This window comes from Hemibagrus wyckioides, linkage group LG06, assembly GCF_019097595.1.
Source record: "Hemibagrus wyckioides isolate EC202008001 linkage group LG06, SWU_Hwy_1.0, whole genome shotgun sequence".
NCBI classification, from domain to species: domain Eukaryota; kingdom Metazoa; phylum Chordata; class Actinopteri; order Siluriformes; family Bagridae; genus Hemibagrus; species Hemibagrus wyckioides.
In genome coordinates, this window is record NC_080715.1 from 7,103,715 (window position 1) to 7,123,658 (window position 19,944).

At 38.0% G+C, this 19,944-nt stretch overlaps 1 protein-coding gene across 2 annotated transcripts in view; it reads right to left on the reverse strand.

The window, feature by feature from the left end:
- The window catches only part of ttn.2 (titin, tandem duplicate 2), a 170,023-nt gene that overhangs the window by 131,892 nt on the left and 18,187 nt on the right, over positions 1–19,944 (reverse strand). For both annotated transcript variants that reach the window (XM_058391673.1, XM_058391672.1), the window contains 17 exons: positions 19,617–19,898; positions 19,202–19,468; positions 18,812–19,084; positions 18,180–18,443; positions 17,762–18,022; positions 17,400–17,660; positions 17,044–17,307; positions 16,695–16,955; positions 16,361–16,621; positions 15,585–15,845; positions 15,347–15,488; positions 15,070–15,238; positions 14,733–14,964; positions 13,984–14,268; positions 13,718–13,843; positions 13,398–13,586; positions 7,743–7,790 (listed from right to left, as the gene is read on the reverse strand). In XM_058391673.1, coding sequence (XP_058247656.1) covers positions 7,743–7,790; positions 13,398–13,586; positions 13,718–13,843; positions 13,984–14,268; positions 14,733–14,964; positions 15,070–15,238; positions 15,347–15,488; positions 15,585–15,845; positions 16,361–16,621; positions 16,695–16,955; positions 17,044–17,307; positions 17,400–17,660; positions 17,762–18,022; positions 18,180–18,443; positions 18,812–19,084; positions 19,202–19,468; positions 19,617–19,898 — 3,846 coding nt within the window. The remainder of the gene's footprint in view (positions 1–7,742; positions 7,791–13,397; positions 13,587–13,717; positions 13,844–13,983; positions 14,269–14,732; positions 14,965–15,069; positions 15,239–15,346; positions 15,489–15,584; positions 15,846–16,360; positions 16,622–16,694; positions 16,956–17,043; positions 17,308–17,399; positions 17,661–17,761; positions 18,023–18,179; positions 18,444–18,811; positions 19,085–19,201; positions 19,469–19,616; positions 19,899–19,944) is intronic.

Genomic DNA, 19,944 nt, shown 5'->3' on the forward strand with positions numbered 1-19,944 from the left:
CATCAGAGCTATGAATGTACTTTTTCTTATCGTGAGGGATCTTCATATTTCCTCTGAACCATGACACTATAGGAGAAGGAATTCCCATCAAAGAGCATTCAAACATTACAGTTGTATTTTCAGGCGTCTCTATGTCACATATTGGGTTGATAAATCGTGGGGGCATCTCTGTGACCTCAAATGATATTTTGTAGTCATCATTTTCTTGAGCTATAAAATCCACTGTGTCCTCATCGTATGTACTTGGCAAAACATCAAGAGATATTATCATACTTTTGTTGTCAGGTGTGTATTCTGGTATAGTGACAATTTTGACCTGTTTCTCAAACTCCTTCACTTCATTTTCATCCAGTTCAACTTCTAACAAAATCTCTTGTGGGGACGGAGACCTTGATGGATCTTCATCTTCTTCAACATCAAACTCAATTACATGTTGATGGGTTACAGCAGGGGGTGCTAGCATTAGCTTTGTCTCTTGAGATCTTACAACTACCAAGGCAACACTTTTTGCTTCACCAACATAATTAACTGCCTCACAGATATATTCACCTTGATCATTTTTTGCAATGTCATGAATTTCTAATGATATGTTATCACCATCTCTTTCAATTCTATTTCTGTCATCTGAGAAAAGCCTAGTTTTGTTTCGAAACCATTTTACTTCTGGAGATGGTAATCCAAATACCTCTGCACTGAATCGTAATGTGTCACCTTCAAAGACTCTTTTTTTGGTAAGAGGTTTAAGAAATGCTGGAGGAATTCCTTGTACTTTTTCTTGAAGGCTTCCTAAGCCTAACAAATCACGACCTTCAGGAAGAATCATGTTCTCATCAATAGTAAATACTGGGGGAGTGGTTTCAATGCCTTCATCATCTGGGGACCTGAGAAACTTAGCTGGAGAGTACAGTCCATCACTGGAGCTACTTGGTGGTCTTTTATGTTCTACTGGAGAAAATGGATACTCAGGTGGTGTTAGGGCACTGAACGGAGTCTCAGTAGAGGTGTGGAAAGATTCAGGTGATTTGGGAAATTGAGAGATTTCAGTGGATGAAGCAGGTGTGTAGAAGCGCTCAATTTCTGCTATCTCCTCACTGAATGTGCTACCCACTTCAATTGACATCTCTGACTCTGGTGACAAGGGTCTTCCCCAGTCAGATGGTGGGTTATAAAAGTCATAAACAGCACTAAAGGTTACCTCTTCCTCTTCAAGCCTAATACCCGCAGCACCAGGTTTGACACCTTTTTGTTGTTGCTCCTGTAGACAGTCTGTTGCAAAGTATTGAGCAGATCCTTTTATGGCACCCTCAGATATCTGTTTTACCCTAACTGATTTCACTATTTCAGCACCTTTCTGACACTCTGAGCTTGACAGTTTATAGTAATTTCCACTAACTGTGTCAGCTTTCGACTGTGCAGAGAGGTTAACTTCATTTGACTTGATTGATGGGGGGATTTCTTGAGTGGAAAAAGCACTGCTTTCTCTCTCAAGATGACTACCACCTGGCCTAGTAAATGCCCCTATTGTTCCCTTTTTAATCACATTCTCTACTTGATTATTTTTTATTCCAGGACTACCAAAAGTTTCTGTTACGTTTTTAATTTTCTCAGGCAATACTGCCTGCGGTCTGATTAATGTAGGAGAGTGCTGGACCTCAGTGACATGTGCAAGGGAGACAAAAAGAGGCAAATCACTAGAGGCTGGCTTGCCCTCCACTGGTATTTCATCAATGGGTGGTTCCATCATTTTTTTAATAAATGTTTCTGTCATATCTGGAGTACTTTGTAATGGGGACTCCTTGCCTGTAACTAATGAAGAAAGCATATTTCCAGGCATAGTTGAGGATATCAATCCTTCTCCAGGCTGTTGGCTCTGAAGTGCAAATTCTGGAATGTCCTCCACAGGATAATATGACTCTAAATGTGATTCTACTGTTCTATCATCCAGCTCTCCTATGAGAGACATTGGTGTCTCAAATGCTTGTTTTAATTTTGACACACTTACTTCTGCACCTGATGCCTGCAATCCACAACCAGTTATAACAGGTCTACCTGCTTGAGCAGCTTGTCTAGCCTTTGCTGCACTTTTCTGCAGTACAGAAGGTGCATCAGTAACTGGAATAAAATGTGTCAAGGAAGACTGTGTATTTTTTTCACTTGTCATAGGTTTATAAACCTCATAAGCCCCTTCCAAAGCTTTAGTAGGCAATTCTTTGGATGCTACAGAAGTGCCTATTAGTGTTTTCGGCCTAACAGCAGGAGTAATGTCACTTGAGAATCCAACAGATCTGGTCTGCTCCACCATTTCCAATCTAGGAAGAGATGTTTCCTCTAATGATTTGGTGTCCAAAAACACATCAACTGCACATTGAACTTGGCCAAACTTGTTAGTGGCAGTACATCTGTATGTTCCTGCATCAAGATATGTAAAATTATGAATGTAAAGCCTGTACATTTGTTCCTGCTTATCAAACTTGTATTTGCCTGTGCTGGGGTCAAGGGTAAAGTTGTCAGTCAACCATGTGACATCAGGTGCTGGTTCACCAGATATTTTGCATTCAAGCATGGCAGATTGGCCCTCAGAACAGCTAATGTAGTCTAGTTGTTTAAAAATCTGAGGTGCCTCACCAGCATCATCAAAAGAAAATGTGAACTTGTGCTTCATAGTCTGAGAAGTGCCATCATCTGGTGGAGCCTCACTGCTCTTGGCAATGGGCTCAGAAATGTCCTCACTTGTATCGAGCACTGGTGTTGGGGCGGTTATTCTAATTTCTACTGGAGAAGAGTGTGTATATGAATCTGAAGGGCAAGGAACATGGATTACTGGTTGAGGTACTTGCAAAGAGAATTTTCTGTCCAAACCAACATTCATAAATGATTCAAGTTCTTCATCTATTTTTTGTTCTTCAGCCAAAACTAATTCTTCTGTCACTTTAACTTCTTGAGAAGTATCAGGCAAGTCCTTTTGTTCATCATCAATTATTTCTAGAATGCAAGAGATACTGGTTTTTCCATGTTTGTTTGAAATATTACAAGTAAATGTGCCCTGATGGTCTTTTGTTGGATAGTAAATTGTTAATGTTGATGATTTTTCTCTTATTCTCACATCGAAATCTGGATCTCTTATTATAGCCTGTCCATCTTTAAGCCAACAAACCACAGGCTTAGGATCTCCATGAAACTGGCATTGTAGATCAGTCATTTCTCCTCGTCTTACTGTTATATTTGGCTGTAAAGTAGTAAGAAAGATTGGTGCACCAGATTTTACAGTTTCATCTAGAGTAATGGTAGGTTCTTGCTTTGCAGGGAACTTGCTTTGATGGTCTGTCAAGCTGTAGACTTCCTTATCTTTCGCAGCACCTTGATAACCTATAACTTTCTCGTGAGGTTTTTTCTGGAATTCTGTCCTCTTCTCATTGTTATCCTGTGGCAGATCTTTGTGATAACTGTTGGTGTTGGTTTTGTCTACTTCAAACAACCCTTTGGATGTCATTCCATGAGCAGAATCTACTACATGCACACTAGTGGATTCTAAACAATCATCAGTCTTTTGAGCCAAAGGTTGCAGGTGCTCTGTAATAGTCCAGTTAGATTCTAACTCAACATTTTCCTCTTGCTCCTGCTCAGTTAGAATGTCTTGCTGCCATTTTTTAATGCGTGTAGCTAGAGCCTCCTCTTCACTGACAAAATAGTCACTCTCAGTTTGTAACTTTTCACCATCCTCGTGAGAAATACTCTGAAATTTCATTTGCAATTTAGATCTGTCCAGCCCGTAGTCTTCATTGGAATCATCAGTATAGAATATTTCCTTTGTTGTTCTTTTTGGCAGTGACTGACTAACTTTGTCCTTCTTTGCAGCATTATCCTCTAGACTAACATCTTTCTTTGCAGCATTATCCTCAGTATTCCCGACAAAAGACACCCAGTCAGGATCCAACGGAACTGCATGCTCTTGTTCACTTAAAACATCATGTTGCCATTTCATTATCCTTTGAGTCAAAGCCTCCTCTTCACTAACATAACACTCACTCTTACTTTTTAACTCATTAATCCTCTCACGTGACAAATGTGACTCTCTTCGTGGTCCATGTTCATGCATGTGCTTTTCTTTTGCTGATTTTGAAACTTTTGTGAATGAGGAATCTCTCTGAGGAACCACTGCAGGCCCTTTTTTGTATGTTTGACCTTCAGATCTGTGAAATTGAGATGCTTTTTCTGTATCTGCATGACTCTGATTCCATTTCCTTACCGGTGACACTATGGTCTCCTCTCCACTCAATAAGAGGTCACTCTTATTTTTTACTGTCATTTGGTCTTGCATCAAAATGAGCTCACTATGTGTTTCATGCTCACTTGAAGGCTTTTCTTTGGCTGAAAGCCCTAAAAATGATGAAGCTGTTGGTACTGTCCTCTGAATTTCATATTTAGATTTAAGACCATGAGATTCTTTGTATTTAGACCTCTGCTGCATATCACCCTCTGCCTCATCATGTTGCTGTTTCATTGACACTTTGGTTAAAGTCTCTCCCTCACTTACCTGTGGCATCCTTTTTATCTCAGACATGTCTGCTTGTGATGAATGCCTTTCAGTTTGTGTTACTTGCTCAGGTCTGAGCTTTCCTTTGACTGATGATCTTACAATGTTATGACATCTTACATTTGAAATCAACTCATTTGGCTCATCTGGGGGTTGTCCTTTGTCCAAAGATCTTGAAACATTTGTGAATGACAAATCCCTTTGAGATATAGGTTGTTTTTGATTGATTTTCTCATCAAATTTGGGCAAATTAATGTTTTCTTTAGACCACTCAGATGGTTGGACCAAGATCACATCCTCACTTATTAGGGCTTCACTTTCACTACTCTCAGATGGTTTCTGTGGTGGTTCACATTCAGTTAGATCCTCATCTTTGGGAGAAGTCATAGTCAATGCATAAATCTTTTGAGTTGCTGCTAGTGGTTCGTTCAGCATTTTATCCTCAAATTCATGAACAGACCTTGCTTCAGACCTTTCAGTTGCACCTACTTCTGTTTCATCTGACTGTACACCCTCTTGCCATTTTCTAATACGCTTAGCCAAGAACTGCTCTTCAGTTTCTACACACTCACTTTCTAAGTTTTTCTCAAGGACATTCTCAATAGACATTGCTCTTGGTTGTAACTGCTGGATAGGAACAAGTTTACTGTCACTTTGTGAAACACTACCACTAATAAATGGTTCTGTCATTGTGGTCAGGGGTTTACTACTGGATGGTTCTTGAAATGTTGACTCCTTATGTAAAGTCTTTATCTCTTTGGGAATGCTTTGAGAACCTTCACCTGCCTCAAGCCATTGCAGCACAAATGGTTCTTTTGCCTTAGTTTCCTCATCCCATTGTCTAAGAATATCATCTGTAGCACCTGAAATGTTATATTCCACCTCCTTTGTTGTCTCTTCTTTTGAAATAGCTGTCTGATGCATTTTCATTTCAAATGTGTCAGTCATGTCAGTTTCCTTACTTCTGATGTCCTTTAGAGGGAGCTCACCTCTCATCATTTGTATTGCCCTGGATCTGGACTGGGGTTCAAAGGAGTGTTTTACCCTAGATTGTGTGGGCTCTACTGACTGTGTCCCAAATGCAGTAATTCTCTCCAATCTACTTTGAAAATCTGCTGAACGTCTACTCAAGGCACCCTCAACCTGGTCACTTTTATGGGCATGCTGGAAGTCTGTCAAAGTAGATGGCTTTAGCCTGTGCCTTTCTGCAAACTCTGTGTAACTAGTCTCACTTGTAACTGATTCTAAGTCAAATTCAGTTGAGGACATTGTTGATACAGACAACCTCTTTTTCCTTTTTACAGCTTTTTGTAAAAGAGTAAGTTTTGCTCTTACCTCTCCATGAAGACTGTCTGTGTCACTAAATCTGTCACTGTACCGATCACTGCATCTATCACTTAATTTATCACTAAATCTGTCGCTATATCTGTCACGACCAGTAAATCTGTCACAGTAAATATCACTGTACCGATCACTAAATCGCTCAGGTCTTTCAAACATAGGGGCTGGAGAACGAGCACGTTCTGAAGCAGTTTCAAGCTTGCTGTCTTTTTCGGGGGCTCTTGATGGAGATGAAGTCCTAAAATACATTGTGCGGAATAAAGAACTCTTATGTCTGCGATGCCCCCTTGATTGTTCTTTAGTTGTTTTATCAAATGGTGACCCAACACATCTGAGATCTACTCTAATTTTTCTTTCTTTTGTTTGATCAACAAGAGAATCTAAGCTTGAACAGGATCTGTCTGAACGTCTTGAAAGACTGAAACTATTTGCCTCTTGCTCCTCCCTTAAAGATACAAGCAGTGATGCTGTGGACTCTGCAGATCCCACTGTATTAAAGGCCATTACTTTGTAGCTCCCTGAATCTTTATCTTTAATATTATTGATGGTTAAAATTGTTAAATGCACATGCATTTTATTCACTGTTTGTATTTTACGACGGTGCTCCTTTTGAATTTGTTTGTTATTATGAAACCATAATATTGTGGGTGGTGGTCTAGCAACTAGTTTGCATCTAAAAGTAGTTACCTCCCCCTCCAAAACTGATCGATATTTTAGCTTTTTAACAATAGAGGGCTTAATATTTGCAGTCTCATTCTCTGTTACTAAACCAGCATCTAAAACTTCTTCAGGATGTGATACAGCACCATGTGGCTGTCTTCCTTTTTCGGAGCTTTCGGTTCCTTCATTATAAAACAATTCTGTAAGAGAAGGGAGACAAATTTCAGCAAAAATGCCCAGCTTGCTAAAAGGACTGAAATGTATTTTAAATATAATGTGACATTAATAGAAATATTAAATACATGCATCAAGAACACAAAGACATAAAAATCAAATTCACTCACCATATTTGTTCGAATAAACGCAAGACTCGATTCTTTATTAAAGATTCTGACTCGAAAATGGCCTGGTGTTTTGTTCCTTCTTCTGTGTCCTTCTTCAAGGCATAAATTTCTTTTCAGAGCATTAAAATATCCAAATATAACTGATTTTCTGAAATAAGCTTATTTCATAAATGGACCTGTATATATCCTAAAATATTCCTTACCTGACTTGCAGAAAGATGAATAAACGCCCTTTCTAATCCTTAGATTGACGGTTGAAAACATTTAGAGAAAAATTGTTCTCTATTACATAAAAAGATAATAAAATGTTAAGGCAGTTTTATACTTGTATTAGAAGGCGTTTATTCGAACTAATATAGTTTAGAGGTATAACCATGTTATTTAAGAAGCAAACAACATTAATCACATACCGCTATCTGCAAGCCAGTCTAAGAAATATTTGCAGTAGAAAGTTCCAGATGCAGGAAACATAAGACGCTATTAAAAGATGTGGCTACTTCCACATCTTTTAAAGAATTATTTCCTGTGGTCTGGAAGAACTTAGAAGATACATATCCTGCATATCCTTATTTTTTCTTCATGCTGTTTAAGAGTCATAAACAGATGCAAAACCTTACATTTCCCAAAATGCTGTACAGCAAGCTTTTTATCAGTCAAACTGCTTGCTATTTATAAATATCCATGGGTCAGACATAAAGGTAAGAAAAATAAGATATGAAAGTGTTCTCATCAAAACATCCATGCAGTTTACCGTCATCACCAAATAGTACTGTTGAATATGTTACATTCAACACCGTATTTTACCCACAAAAAAAAGAGAGAAAAAAAATCTGTAAAAACATGATTATATAGAGAAATCTTACCTTTGATGACTTCTTCAATTTTTGTTTCAATATCCTCATGTTTGGTAACTGTAAAACAGTAATTTGGGGGAAAGAAATGTTAGGAATCAAGAATATCAATACATGTGAATCTAGAAAAGGATATTCCATTGCAGATTTTTAACATAAATATACAGTATATGTCTGTTTCGTAAAACTGAACAAATGACTTCCAAGAGGTGAAAAATGAGAATAAAATGTATAAGACAAAGAGCATGCATCTGGAAAGCTGACACTAAGAGGTAAGCACTACACAAAAATTCATCGTGCTAATTTCCAGCTATAAAACACATTTCTAGGTTTAAGTAGCCCACAAAACCACCTTGTGATTCAACAAATGAAGCATTGTGATAATTTTACAACATTGATGGTCTCAACAAAGTGGGACAGTAGCATGATCAGCTTCTTTGACACACATGAGGACAGTATAATGACTTGGGCTTTTTTCTTTTGGACTATAACCATGGAAGATGTCCTCTTGAGTACTCAATTGATTGTGTTGAACAGGTATATTACAAAGAGTGTTTTCTTTTAAGGGACAATTATAAGACCATTAAAAGACTGTGAAAGTTTAGCAAAAGAATGAAGAGACATGGATGCAGGTTGAAATGAACTAATGAGGCTAAATTAAAAAAAAGACAATAGGTGAAAGGTCAAGATGTACACACAAAGGTGCAAGAGTCCAACTAAGAAAGATCATCTGGATGGGATAAAATACAAAAATGCATGGAATGATATGAATATTTCTCAAGTGATGATTTGGGATGAGGTGATTACATGGAAAATATCCACCTTCAATGTTGAGCTGTGCAGATGATGTCTGGATCTTGTTATCTTTATTTTTTACCACACAGCTGTAAATCCCTTGGTCCTCTGGTTGGATATCATATATCAAGAGTGATAAAATGCTTCCAGTTTGTTCAAATTTGATTTTTTCTGTAGTGGCCAGTTTTTTATCATTATGATACCACTCAGCACTGGAAAGTGTTTCAGGATTAATGCAGCAGAAGAATTTGGCCACTTCATTTGTCTTAACGTTTAAATTATTTAATTTCTGGGTCACACATTCACATTGGCTCACAGAGGATTCCACAAAAGCACTTTCCTCGGCTTCATCACTTGGTGATATAAGAAGCATTGCTGGAGACTCTACTGTGCACTGCACAGTGTTTTTTGATTGTAAAGGCTTTGAAGATGTATCTGATTTATCTGGGTAGTCTAGTGAGGTACCAGGGTAAAGAGAAACTGAGGAATGTGGGTACTTCATTTCGGCATCTTGATATTGATTAGTAAATTTCACACTTTCCTTCTGGCTTTGAGATATTACAGAATCAGGTAAAGTGCCTTCTTTATGAGAGCTGGACCTTTCAGAGAGGGCTGATTTGCTGAGGGCATCTTTTGACAGCATTTGAACTTTTTCTTCCAAAGGTACATGTGCTTGATTTCTTGTTAAATCTGAGAGCAATCTGACATTATGAGGGTCTGTAATGCTCTCTGTTGGCTGCTGAGCAGATATGGATGGTTGCTGAATCTCAGCATCACTTACTGACCTTATAACAGAGGATTTCTCAAGTGTTTTTTCAGAGAGAAGAGAATCACTTGGTAGATTTTCCAAAATCTGTTGGTCTCTTGAAAGAATTATGCCTGTGGCCATAGTATGAACAGCAGAATCTGGTGAAGTGACTTCAAAAGAATTGTCAATTTTTTCACTTGGCTTTTGAGAAGGAGATGGTTCTTTCTGAAGAACTTCTGCTATAACTGATTTTGACCACATGCCCGAAGATATCTCATCTGTGAGTTCAAGAACTGGAATATTACTTGGCAGTTGCTGATCTGGTTCATTGCTTAGTTGATAGTCATGCCCTGTGTGGAGACTGGGCTTTTTTGTGAATTCTGAGCTCTCTAAAACTACACCTGCTCTTTCAAGTCTGAATTGTTTTGAAGAAGATTTAAATGTGTCCACATCATCTTCATTTACTTGAGCTTCCACTGGAGATGTACTTTCTCTTTGCACAGGGACATTAGCACCTCTTTCTAGTAAGTATACTCTGTCTATAGAGCTTGTGGAGAAGCTCATGCCAAGATTCTGTGTTGATTCTTGGTTTAGATTTCTTGATAAAAATGCATCTTTGTTCTTAGTTAATATACTGGGATCTGATAAATAGAATTGTTCATGAGATGAAATAATTGTCTTACTTGACTTTCCTAAAGGTTTTGTTAGTTCTGGAGTCTGACCAACATTTAAATCTGAAATAAGACAACCATGTTGCTTATTCTCATCTTGTTCTGCCTCTGTAAGCAAAGGTGTTTGTTCTCTTGCTGAAGGTATAACTGGAACATGAGAAAGAGCAGTGAGATTTGATAAACTAATGTCTTCATGAGCCTTGATAGAAATATCTTCATTTAAAGTGCTAGAAAGAGTCAGAGATAGCTTAAGTTTGGCATTTCTTGCAACTGATGTTGGCAATGTCACAGATTTCTCATGTTGTGTCTGAAAAATAGAGAGATCACTTGGAGACTTTTTATGTTGCTGAGCCTCCAAACTTTGTGGTTGGTCTCTTGCTAAGAGTATATTTGTAACATTAGCATGTGAGTCAGGTAATGTGATTTCAGGAGAGTGAGTAAGTCTCACACTTGGCTTATCAGAAACAACCGATTGCTGCTGGAGTTCAACACTAGTCAGTGAAGTTTTCTCAGGAGTGAATTCAAAGAGGGCAGCTTTACTTGGCAAGTTCTGATCGTGTTGGCCTTCCAATGGACATTCATGTAAAATATGTTTAAGATCACTAAAGCTCTGAGTTTGCAGGCTGGTCTTTGGCACAACCCAATCTTGATTTACATTATACAATTCACCACTTCTTTCAAGAGAATATGGCTTCAATATAGATGTTTTTGACAAGAATTTGCTCTCCATACCCTGTGCTTCTGTTTGACCTTCTGTTATTTGACATTTGGTATCTTCTGTTTGAACAATGGCATCAGGAGTTGTTGCTAAGGATAACTTTTTAGAGCTTGTACTTAGGGTGGTTTTGTCCAAAACTGGCTTAGTTGCAATACTTTCTGCTGGAAATTTTGTAGTGCTGGGACCAGATAAAGGGACTTCATCAGTAGAACCAGCTATAATGCGTTGCAGTTTGTCGCCTCTTATATCTGCAATAAGAGAATCATGTGGTAGGCTCTGATCTTGTTTGGCTTCAACAACCAATTGTGTTTGGTCTTGAGCTGAAAGCATGCCTGTAACATAAGTACTGATATTTGGTACATGGACATCTTCATGAGTGCTAATAACAATGTTCTTACTTGACCTCTGAGACACAGTAAATGGTTTCTGAATATCAATACCTCTTACAATGGAAGATTTCTCAAGTGATGTTTCGAAGATTATAGAATCACTTGGCAGCTTCTGTTCTTGCTGCACCACTGGACCTTGAGGTTGGTCTTTTAATAAAAGTGTGTCTTTGTCTTTAGTAAATACAGTAGGGTCATGTAAAGTCATCTGAAGGGGGTCAGTAATTCTCTCACTTGGCTTTTTGAAAGAGAGCGATTTTTGCTGAATATCAATACCTCTTACAATCGATTCCGTCAACCTCTCAGATTCAAATGGCAAAGTGTTTCTTGGTGGTTCTCTATCTTGTTGAGCCTCCATTGATTCTTCATGTGGAGTGTGTTTGTCATCAAAACTTGTGAAAAAATTATCTGGGTTTTCATCACAAATCTCACCTTTGCCTTTAAGGATGAATGACTGCATAAAAGATTTAATTGAACTTATGGTAGTGTCTTCACCCTCTGATTCTACTTGAGGTTTGATCCTTCCTGTTAACACAGGGTCATCTGTACCAGTTGCTAAGGATATCCTCTCCTTGGGAGACTGTTGTGCTTGTGTTTCATCAAGTAAAATCTGTGACTGATTTAAATATGTATCCAATGCCTTAATGACTGTAGTGGGATCAGATGAAGGGACTTCTTCATGGCTACTGATAATAATGCTCTTACTTGACTTATTATAAGAGTCTGATAGTTCTGCAACATCACCATCTTTCATATCAGCTTTTGAAAATGAAGATATTTTTTTGTAAAGAAGATTCTGGGACAGGTTTTGGTTTGGTTCTACTGACAAATGTTGGTCTTTTGAGAAAGTCTGCATGTCTGTATCATCACTAGGAGTGCAGGTGCTTGGCATGAACTCTTCATGAACTTTAGTAGTAGTTTTCTTACTTGACCTTCCAAAAGGTGGTTGCTCAAAACCTTTTTCTTCTGACCATATCAAAGAAGATTTCTCAGGTGGGGTTTCAGAGAGAAGGAAATTACTTGATATTTTTCGATCTTCATGATCTACCAAATCTTGTGATTGATTCCTTGTTAAAAGCATGTTCCCATTTTTAGTAAGTACTGTGGGGTCAGGCAAATTGATTTTACAGGAATCAGTTATTCTCTCATGCGGCTTTTCAGATAGACTGGACAGTTGCTGGAACTTCACATTGCTAATAATAGATTTTGATGTCACTGAAGAACTCTTAGGAATGGTGGTAAAAGAAATCAAACTGTCATCTGGTAGAACCTGATCTTGTTGGATATCCACAGGCCTTTCTTGTGGAGTGGGGTTTATTTCATCAAACCTTTGCATTTGAAGACTGGTTGTTTTTGTAAGAGCTGTTTCAGACCTTGAAATACTCTTATTAGCATGATCCTTAAGGGTTTGATCTGAGCAATACAAAGGAATATGTTAGGTAAACAGTAATTCTACAGTAATGCTAATGGGTGGAACTACAGTACTATTTGTAGCAATACTAAATAAGAAGAGTGGATCACACCACACAAACATCAAAAGCTTTACCCAATTAAAAATGTTTTATTTTGTGCAGTTAGTAATAGTGACTGAAAAGTCTCACTGTGGACAATAAGTGACAGGCTTCAGGTATGGAAATTTGTGCACATATAGTTAATCACAGTGAGTTATTTGAAGATAACAATCTAATCTTATGTGTATTACCTTCTGTGAACACTGTAAGGGTTGCTGTACAAACAGCTTCTCCAGCAGAATTGGTTGCTTTGCAAATGTACTGTCCAGCATGCTCAGAGAAAGCATCAACTATGATTAATGTAGCAGTGTTTGTCATTTCATCAAAATGAAAGACAGTGTTTTTGTTTGGCTTTACAGGTTCCTGGCCATGAAACCAACTTATCTCTGGTTTTGGGATGCCAGAGACACAGGCATACAATCTGGCCACTCCCCCATGAGGCACAGTGCAGCTTACAAGAGGTTGAATAAAACTGGGCTTCTGAAAAACGGGCTCCTTCTTAACACTTGTAATGCTTGTAGAGAGACTGGAAAAGGTATGCCACTGAGATTCCTGAGATGTTATGTCAATAATTTGTGTTTTCCCTGTGAGGAGGCATTGATTTTTCTTCAGCCATTAGAAATACCAAACATTTTACATAAAATTTCTCAAGTCTTGAGAAGTCCAGTACAGGTCCAATATGTGTGAAATTTAAATGACCGTAACTAAATAATGTAAACCAGTGCACCAATAACATTTGCTAATGTAAATAGTTGTTACACAAAATTCCCATCACATTCAGTAGCAGATGCATGACTGCAATAAATAAACATGCTAAAAAGAAAAATGTTAAACTTACCCTCCAGTTTAAGTACAGCAGAGCAAGAAACCATTCCAGCAGAATTGCGAGCAACACAGGTGTACTCTCCCTCATCCTCAGGATAAACTCTGGCTATCTCCAGCTGGCAGCTGTCATCGAACTGAGACATTCTGAAGAAGCTTGACTGTTTGATCTCTTTGTCTTTGCTAAACCATGTAATTGTCAGATCTAAAGAGAACATAAGGAAAAAAATAAAAAATCAAACAATTGCTTTACTGACATCATCTGTTGTGTGCACATGGTACATGAGCCAAGGTACATATAGTTAGACAGTCTGCTGGCATATTACGCATGCTAACCTTCTCCAGACACCCGGCACTGAAATCTGGCAGATCCTCCTTCAGTGGCAGAGGTGTGTTGTATTGGAGATATAATCACAGGTGGGGATAAAGGTGCACCAGTGTCAGGTGAAACAACCTCTGGAACTATGTGAGAACATGAAAAGGCATTAATAATAATAATAGCAAAAAAAGTTATATAATATACTTGGAAAATGTAATATTAAAAATTTTTTCAGGAATTTTCCATCTTTATCAGACTTATATTAATTAAGACTAATATTTACCTTCAACGTTCAGTGAAGCAGAGCTGGTGGCCTGCCCATAGTCATTTTTTGCCTCACAGTTGTACTGAGCTGCATCCTCTGGGAAGACTTCAATAAGTAGCAGAGTGTGTTCATTTGCCTCTCTCAGAAACTTGCACTTGAATCCAGGAGATAATGCCTGAGAGTTCTTATACCAGGAAACATGGGGTTCAGGGATGCCAGTCACTTCAACAGAAAAGCGTGCAGGTTTCCCAGCCTCAACAGACAAAGGTTCCATATGCCTGATGATCCGAGGAGGCTCAGGAACTGAGAATGAGAGAAGGTTTAATGAGAAGGATCAAACTCACATTGTGTAAAATATAACTACAATATACAGCTATTTTCATTAGATTATTTCACAGCAACACTAAGCATACTACTAAAGCTAAATTGGAGTGTTTCAAAACCAAGAAGCCGAAGGTGTCAGAATAAACTTATTAAAACTCAGACCTCAAGCTGATAAAGACTGTAAATACTTACTCAATTAACAAATGTTTTTATTTAATTACCTGCTGCAAATCAAATACTAACCTCCATAAAATACAGCAGAAGTTGTTTGGTTGCAAAAAATGTATTTAATCATCTCTTAATGATGGGAAATTACAGTTTAAAAAAATGTTCTTCCTATCTCTAGCAATATTTGCTAATCATAATTTTTGTTATTTCAGTAACAGTTAACTGATTACATTTTCACATGGAATGAAATGTTGGAACATAGAAACAAGACTTACTGTTGACATGTAGGGTCACCACACTCCTGTTCTTCCCAGCAATGAAAGTGTATTCTCCAGCATCACTCCTCCAGGTTTCTGTGATTGTCAAGCGATGAATTTTCCTAATGGTCACATAGTTATAACGCTTATCAAGAGTGAATTGAATTTCAACACCATTTCTGAGCCAGCGTCCATCGATATCATCCTCATTGACTTCAAATTCCAATGTAGCTCTCTGCTTCTCAAGCACCTGACACAAAGACATTAAAAGTGAGCTATGTATTTTTATTTTTTTTGGCAACATCATAATGTCACAAAATATCAGTATAATATCACTAGGTCCAAAAATATTTACTGTTATTTCTTTCTCAACAGGTTCAGTGATGCGGACATCTTTGCCTTCTACTACGAGTTGAGCTTTGGACATGCTGGATCCTGCAACCACTGAGTATTCCCCAGCATCAGACATGCGAACAGTCTGTATCATTAAGCGCTGAATATATTTGTCTGTGGTAACCTTGAACCTATAGGGTTTAATACAAAATTGAATCAGAACATTTGACTCAACAAAATAAACAGTAATACTACTTAAAATAACTTAAAACTCTGCTTAGCAAAGACTACAACAGCACCTTTCAGATAGCTCAAGTTCCTGCCCATTCTTCATCCATGTGACTTGAACATTGGGCTCAGAGAGCTCACATTCAAAGATTGCCTTTTTCTTCTCAGTCACCTTGATATCTTTGATGTGCTTTCTAAACTCAATGACACGAGCTAGAGAACAGAAAATGATGAACAAGTTAGGTGCCAACACTCTAGAGTTACATATGAATCACTGTAAAGATTGGATTAGGGTAAGTAAGAACGTACCTTCAACAAACAGTTTTGCTGATGTCTGAGCAGATCCTGCCACAAACTTGTACTCTGCACTATCCCCAAAGTGCACGTTGCGGATGGTGAGAGAGTGAGTAAGCTGTCTCGAACGAGTCTGGCATCTGTCAGTAGATCTAATTTCCACACCATTCTTCAGCCATTTGTAGGTGATGCCCTCATAATTAACAGTCACCTCAAATGTAATGGTATCCTTTTCTTGAGCATTTAGGTCTTTGAGCATGGAGGTGATGAGTATAGCTTTAAAAGAAAAAAATAACAGAAATTTTTTCTGCATTTCAAAATTCTGTGGATTATTCTGCATTTCTCTCTTAATCCTTCCTGGAACCTGTTTACAATGAAATTTTTCAAATTTCAAATTTTATATTTAATTTTAATAGGATATGATTAATGAAACATGCTGTCACACATTCAATCATTCATTCATCCATCTTTCCAATTTATCCTGGTCAGGGTGAGTATGAGGCAGCAATATACCCTGGATGGGATAACAGTCCATAGCAGGGCATTCACACCTAGGGGCAAATTAGGGTCTTCAGTCCATCTACCAGTTTTAAGGATGTGGGAGGATTTCTGGATGAATCCCACACACAAACAGGGATAACATGCAAAACTCCACACAGACAGGAACCTGAGCTCAGGACTGAAGACTGAAGTCTGCTACACCACTATGCCATGCCAATTAGCTTTTAGTATTAAGCTGTGTTTAATAAGGTAGAAGTGGAGAAAATGCTTGGAGGTGTGAGAAAACTTACGGCTAACAGTCAGGGTGGCTGAGACTTTGTCATTTCCACAGACAAATGTGTACTCTGCAGTATCATCTCGGCTGGTGTTCATGATCTTTAGTTGGTGCAGCTTACCCTGCACAACTATTCTGAACTTCTCGCTCATTTCAATCTCAACTCCATTTTTCAGCCATGTGGATGGGACATTAAAATGTGAAACTTCACATTCGAATGTGGCCACCTGAGTCTCTGGAATCTCGATATTCTTCATGGGCTTTGTGACTCTCAAAGCTGAAAAAATGCAACAAATTAGCAATGCAATTGGATTAAATGCATTAAAAACAAATGCAGCTAGTATACTTACACTCAACATGTAAAAATGCACTGCACTGCACATGTCCCACAACAGCTGTGTATTCTCCTGCCATGTTTTCTTCAACATTGGCAATGATAAGCTTGTGAGCTTTCCTCTCTGAAAGGATTTGGATATTTGCACTTGGCTGAAGCTCTTGGTTCTTGAACATCCATTTAACAGGGACATTATCATGGGATACGCTTAACTCAAAGGAAGCAGTAGAATTAAGCAGTGAAGTCACATCTTTGGGCTTCTTCACAATTTTAATTGCTAAAAAAATAATTAAACAGTGATTAGAAAGACAGGTTCTTATCCATAGTACACATAATGTGTGTGTCAAATTTATTTTTGAACTTACTCTCAACATTGAGTCTTGCATTAGCAGTGAGTTTTCCAAGTTTAAATCCATAAACTGATTCATCCTGGGTGTTACAATTTTTAATCTTCAACATGTGAACCATGCCATCTGTTGCTATTTCATATTTATCACTTGGAAGAATTTCAACTCCATTCTTGATCCACTGGACCCCTTTCACTTCCAAATGTGTGAGTTCAATACTGAACACAGCCTCTTGTGTCTCAATGACAGTTTGGTTCTTTAGTGTCTTCTTGACCTTTACAGCTGTTACAAAATACGAATGTTATCAGTATATTGATGTGTTTAATATGTGATCATGTTGTATGTTGGCACTTCATAAAGTATAATGAATATACCTTCAACTTTCAGGTTAGCTGAAGTTTTAGAGTTTGCCACCTGGTAGGTGTATTCTCCAATATCCTGTGGTCTTGAGATGTCAATAACAAGGCGTCTTACAGGACCGATCTGTTCCCTCCGGACATTATCATTGAACTCAACAGGTTTTCCATCCTTAAGCCACTTTCCCTCAGCAGAAGCGCTGGCAACTTCACACTCTAATACAGCTGTCTGGGACTCTGCAACAGTTACATCCTGCAGTGGTTTGTTAATGGCGCCACCTGGTAGAAAAGAATAAAGCATGATTTTATTGAATAAACCTTCTGATTTTCTGAGTAAATTAATGTTGAACAGCTTGAACTGAAGTATAACAAAATTGCACCTGATACTATAAGTTTGGCACTTGAAGTCTTTTCACCAGCTGCAAACACATAAGGGCCCTCCTCATCTTTCATGGCATTGAGAACAGTGAGGCTATACTTTGTGCCCTTAGAATCAATTTTGTACTTGGGACCAGCCTTCAGAGGTTGACTCTTAAATGTCCAGAGAGCATCAATGCCAGGGTGAGACAGCTCAACCTTAAATGTGACATTCTGGGTCTCTGTGCACACACAGTCCTCCATGTGTTTTACGATACTGATCTCTGAAAGAAGCAAAAAGAGGTGTTAAATTCATAACACTAGTTCCATGTTTTTCTTAAAATCATCTTCTAGGTTGTCATTTTTGGAAAACTAATTAGAAGCACTGGATTTTTATTATTATTATTAATAATAATAATAATAATAATAATAATAACTTACTCTCAACAGTTAGCTTGCATGATGAATCAACTTTGCCAACAACCAGTTTATAGTGTCCTTCGTCAGAAGCATATGTCCTGTTCAGTACTAGTCGTTGTTTGGAGCCCTTGGCCACGACCTGGACTCTGTCGCTAGCAGTCAGTAGCTTGTCATTATGGTACCATTTCACTGCGCTCACATCAGCAGCTGAAATTTTGGCTTCTAGCACTGCCTTCGTGCCTTCAATTGTGCTAACATCCTTCAGAGGTGCTACAATACTAATTGCTGAAATTGATAACGGAGATTAAGCATTAAAGAATTTGAAATTCATCTGCAATTTAAATGGGTGCTTCTCAAAATCTAACTGATTCCCCCTTGCTTCTTAAATTCTACATCCTTAAATATTTCTGTATAGGTTGATATGTTAAACAGTTAATACAGCTGTGAAATACCATTGATATATCACATGAAAGTCACTTTAAACGAGTGGGTGAGATTTGTTTTATTTGGCAAATATTTTCAAATCTTCTTTTTTTCTTTTACTTGCATTCTTCCACAGAGGAAGCAGCAACAGGGCAAGTAAAAAAATGAGAAGCACTCAGTAACGAAAATAAAATTAAAACTGACTGAAAGGTGTACTAGCAGAACCTTACTTTGCACAGATAGTTTTCCTGCGGTGGAAATGCCATGAGCAGGAACATTAAAGGAGTACATTCCAGCATCTTCTTTGGTTACGTTTTCAATGAGGAGCTTGTGTACTAGTTTGTCAATAACAATGTGAATCCTATCAGTAGCAGAGATGGGTTGGCCATTCTTGAACCATGTTCCCTCCACATTCTCCTGAGAGAATCGGACCTCCAGCTGAGCGATATCACCTTCACAGATAGTTAGGTCAGAAAGGCCTTGCATCAGTGTAACTGGGCGCACTGTAGGAAGGGGAGATATGAGATAAAACCACCACATATAATTTCATCAATGTATCACACATGATGAGTATGCACAGATAAAATTATAAGGTATATAAAATTGAAACATGAACTTACATTTCATCTTCAGATTAGCACTTGTCTTTAGATCACCCACTCTGAAAGTGTATTTGCCTTGGTCCTCTTTCTTCACGTCCTTGACACACAGGCTGTGTCTTCCACGGCGAGAGGTCATGACATACTTCATGCTTGGGGTGATCTCTTTGTTCTCAAAGTACCAGGTGCCTTCAGCATCCTCACGGGATAGTTCACACTCAAACTCCCCTGCATATGACTCTGGTACTTCAACACTCTCCAAATTCTTCACAATTTCAAGTGGTGCACCTAGATAATACACCATATTTAAGTTAAAATTTGTTTTTCTGTTCAATATACAATATGTTCCACATGTCAATACATCCTCTGAGAATATTAATAAGGATGTGATAGAGTAAAAAAAAAGGTAAAACAAATACATAGTCATTATACAAACCTTCAACATGAAGTCTGGCTGATGTTCTTATGTTATCATCCTCAACAACAGCACAAGTGTATTCAGCATCATCATCCATGCCGATAACCAGGACAGATAGGAAATGCACTTTTCTGTCAGAATGCATCCTGTATTTTTCCCCAGAGAAAATCTCATTATTGTTTTTCAACCATTTAACCTTGATAAAAGGCTCATTTGTTTCGCATTCAAAGGTCACCATGTTGTCTTTTTCTTTGGCATATACATCCTCAATTTTCTGTGTGAAGGTTACAACTTGCTTGCCTAAGAAAATAAAAAATAGATTATTATTAAATAGATTATTAAAATA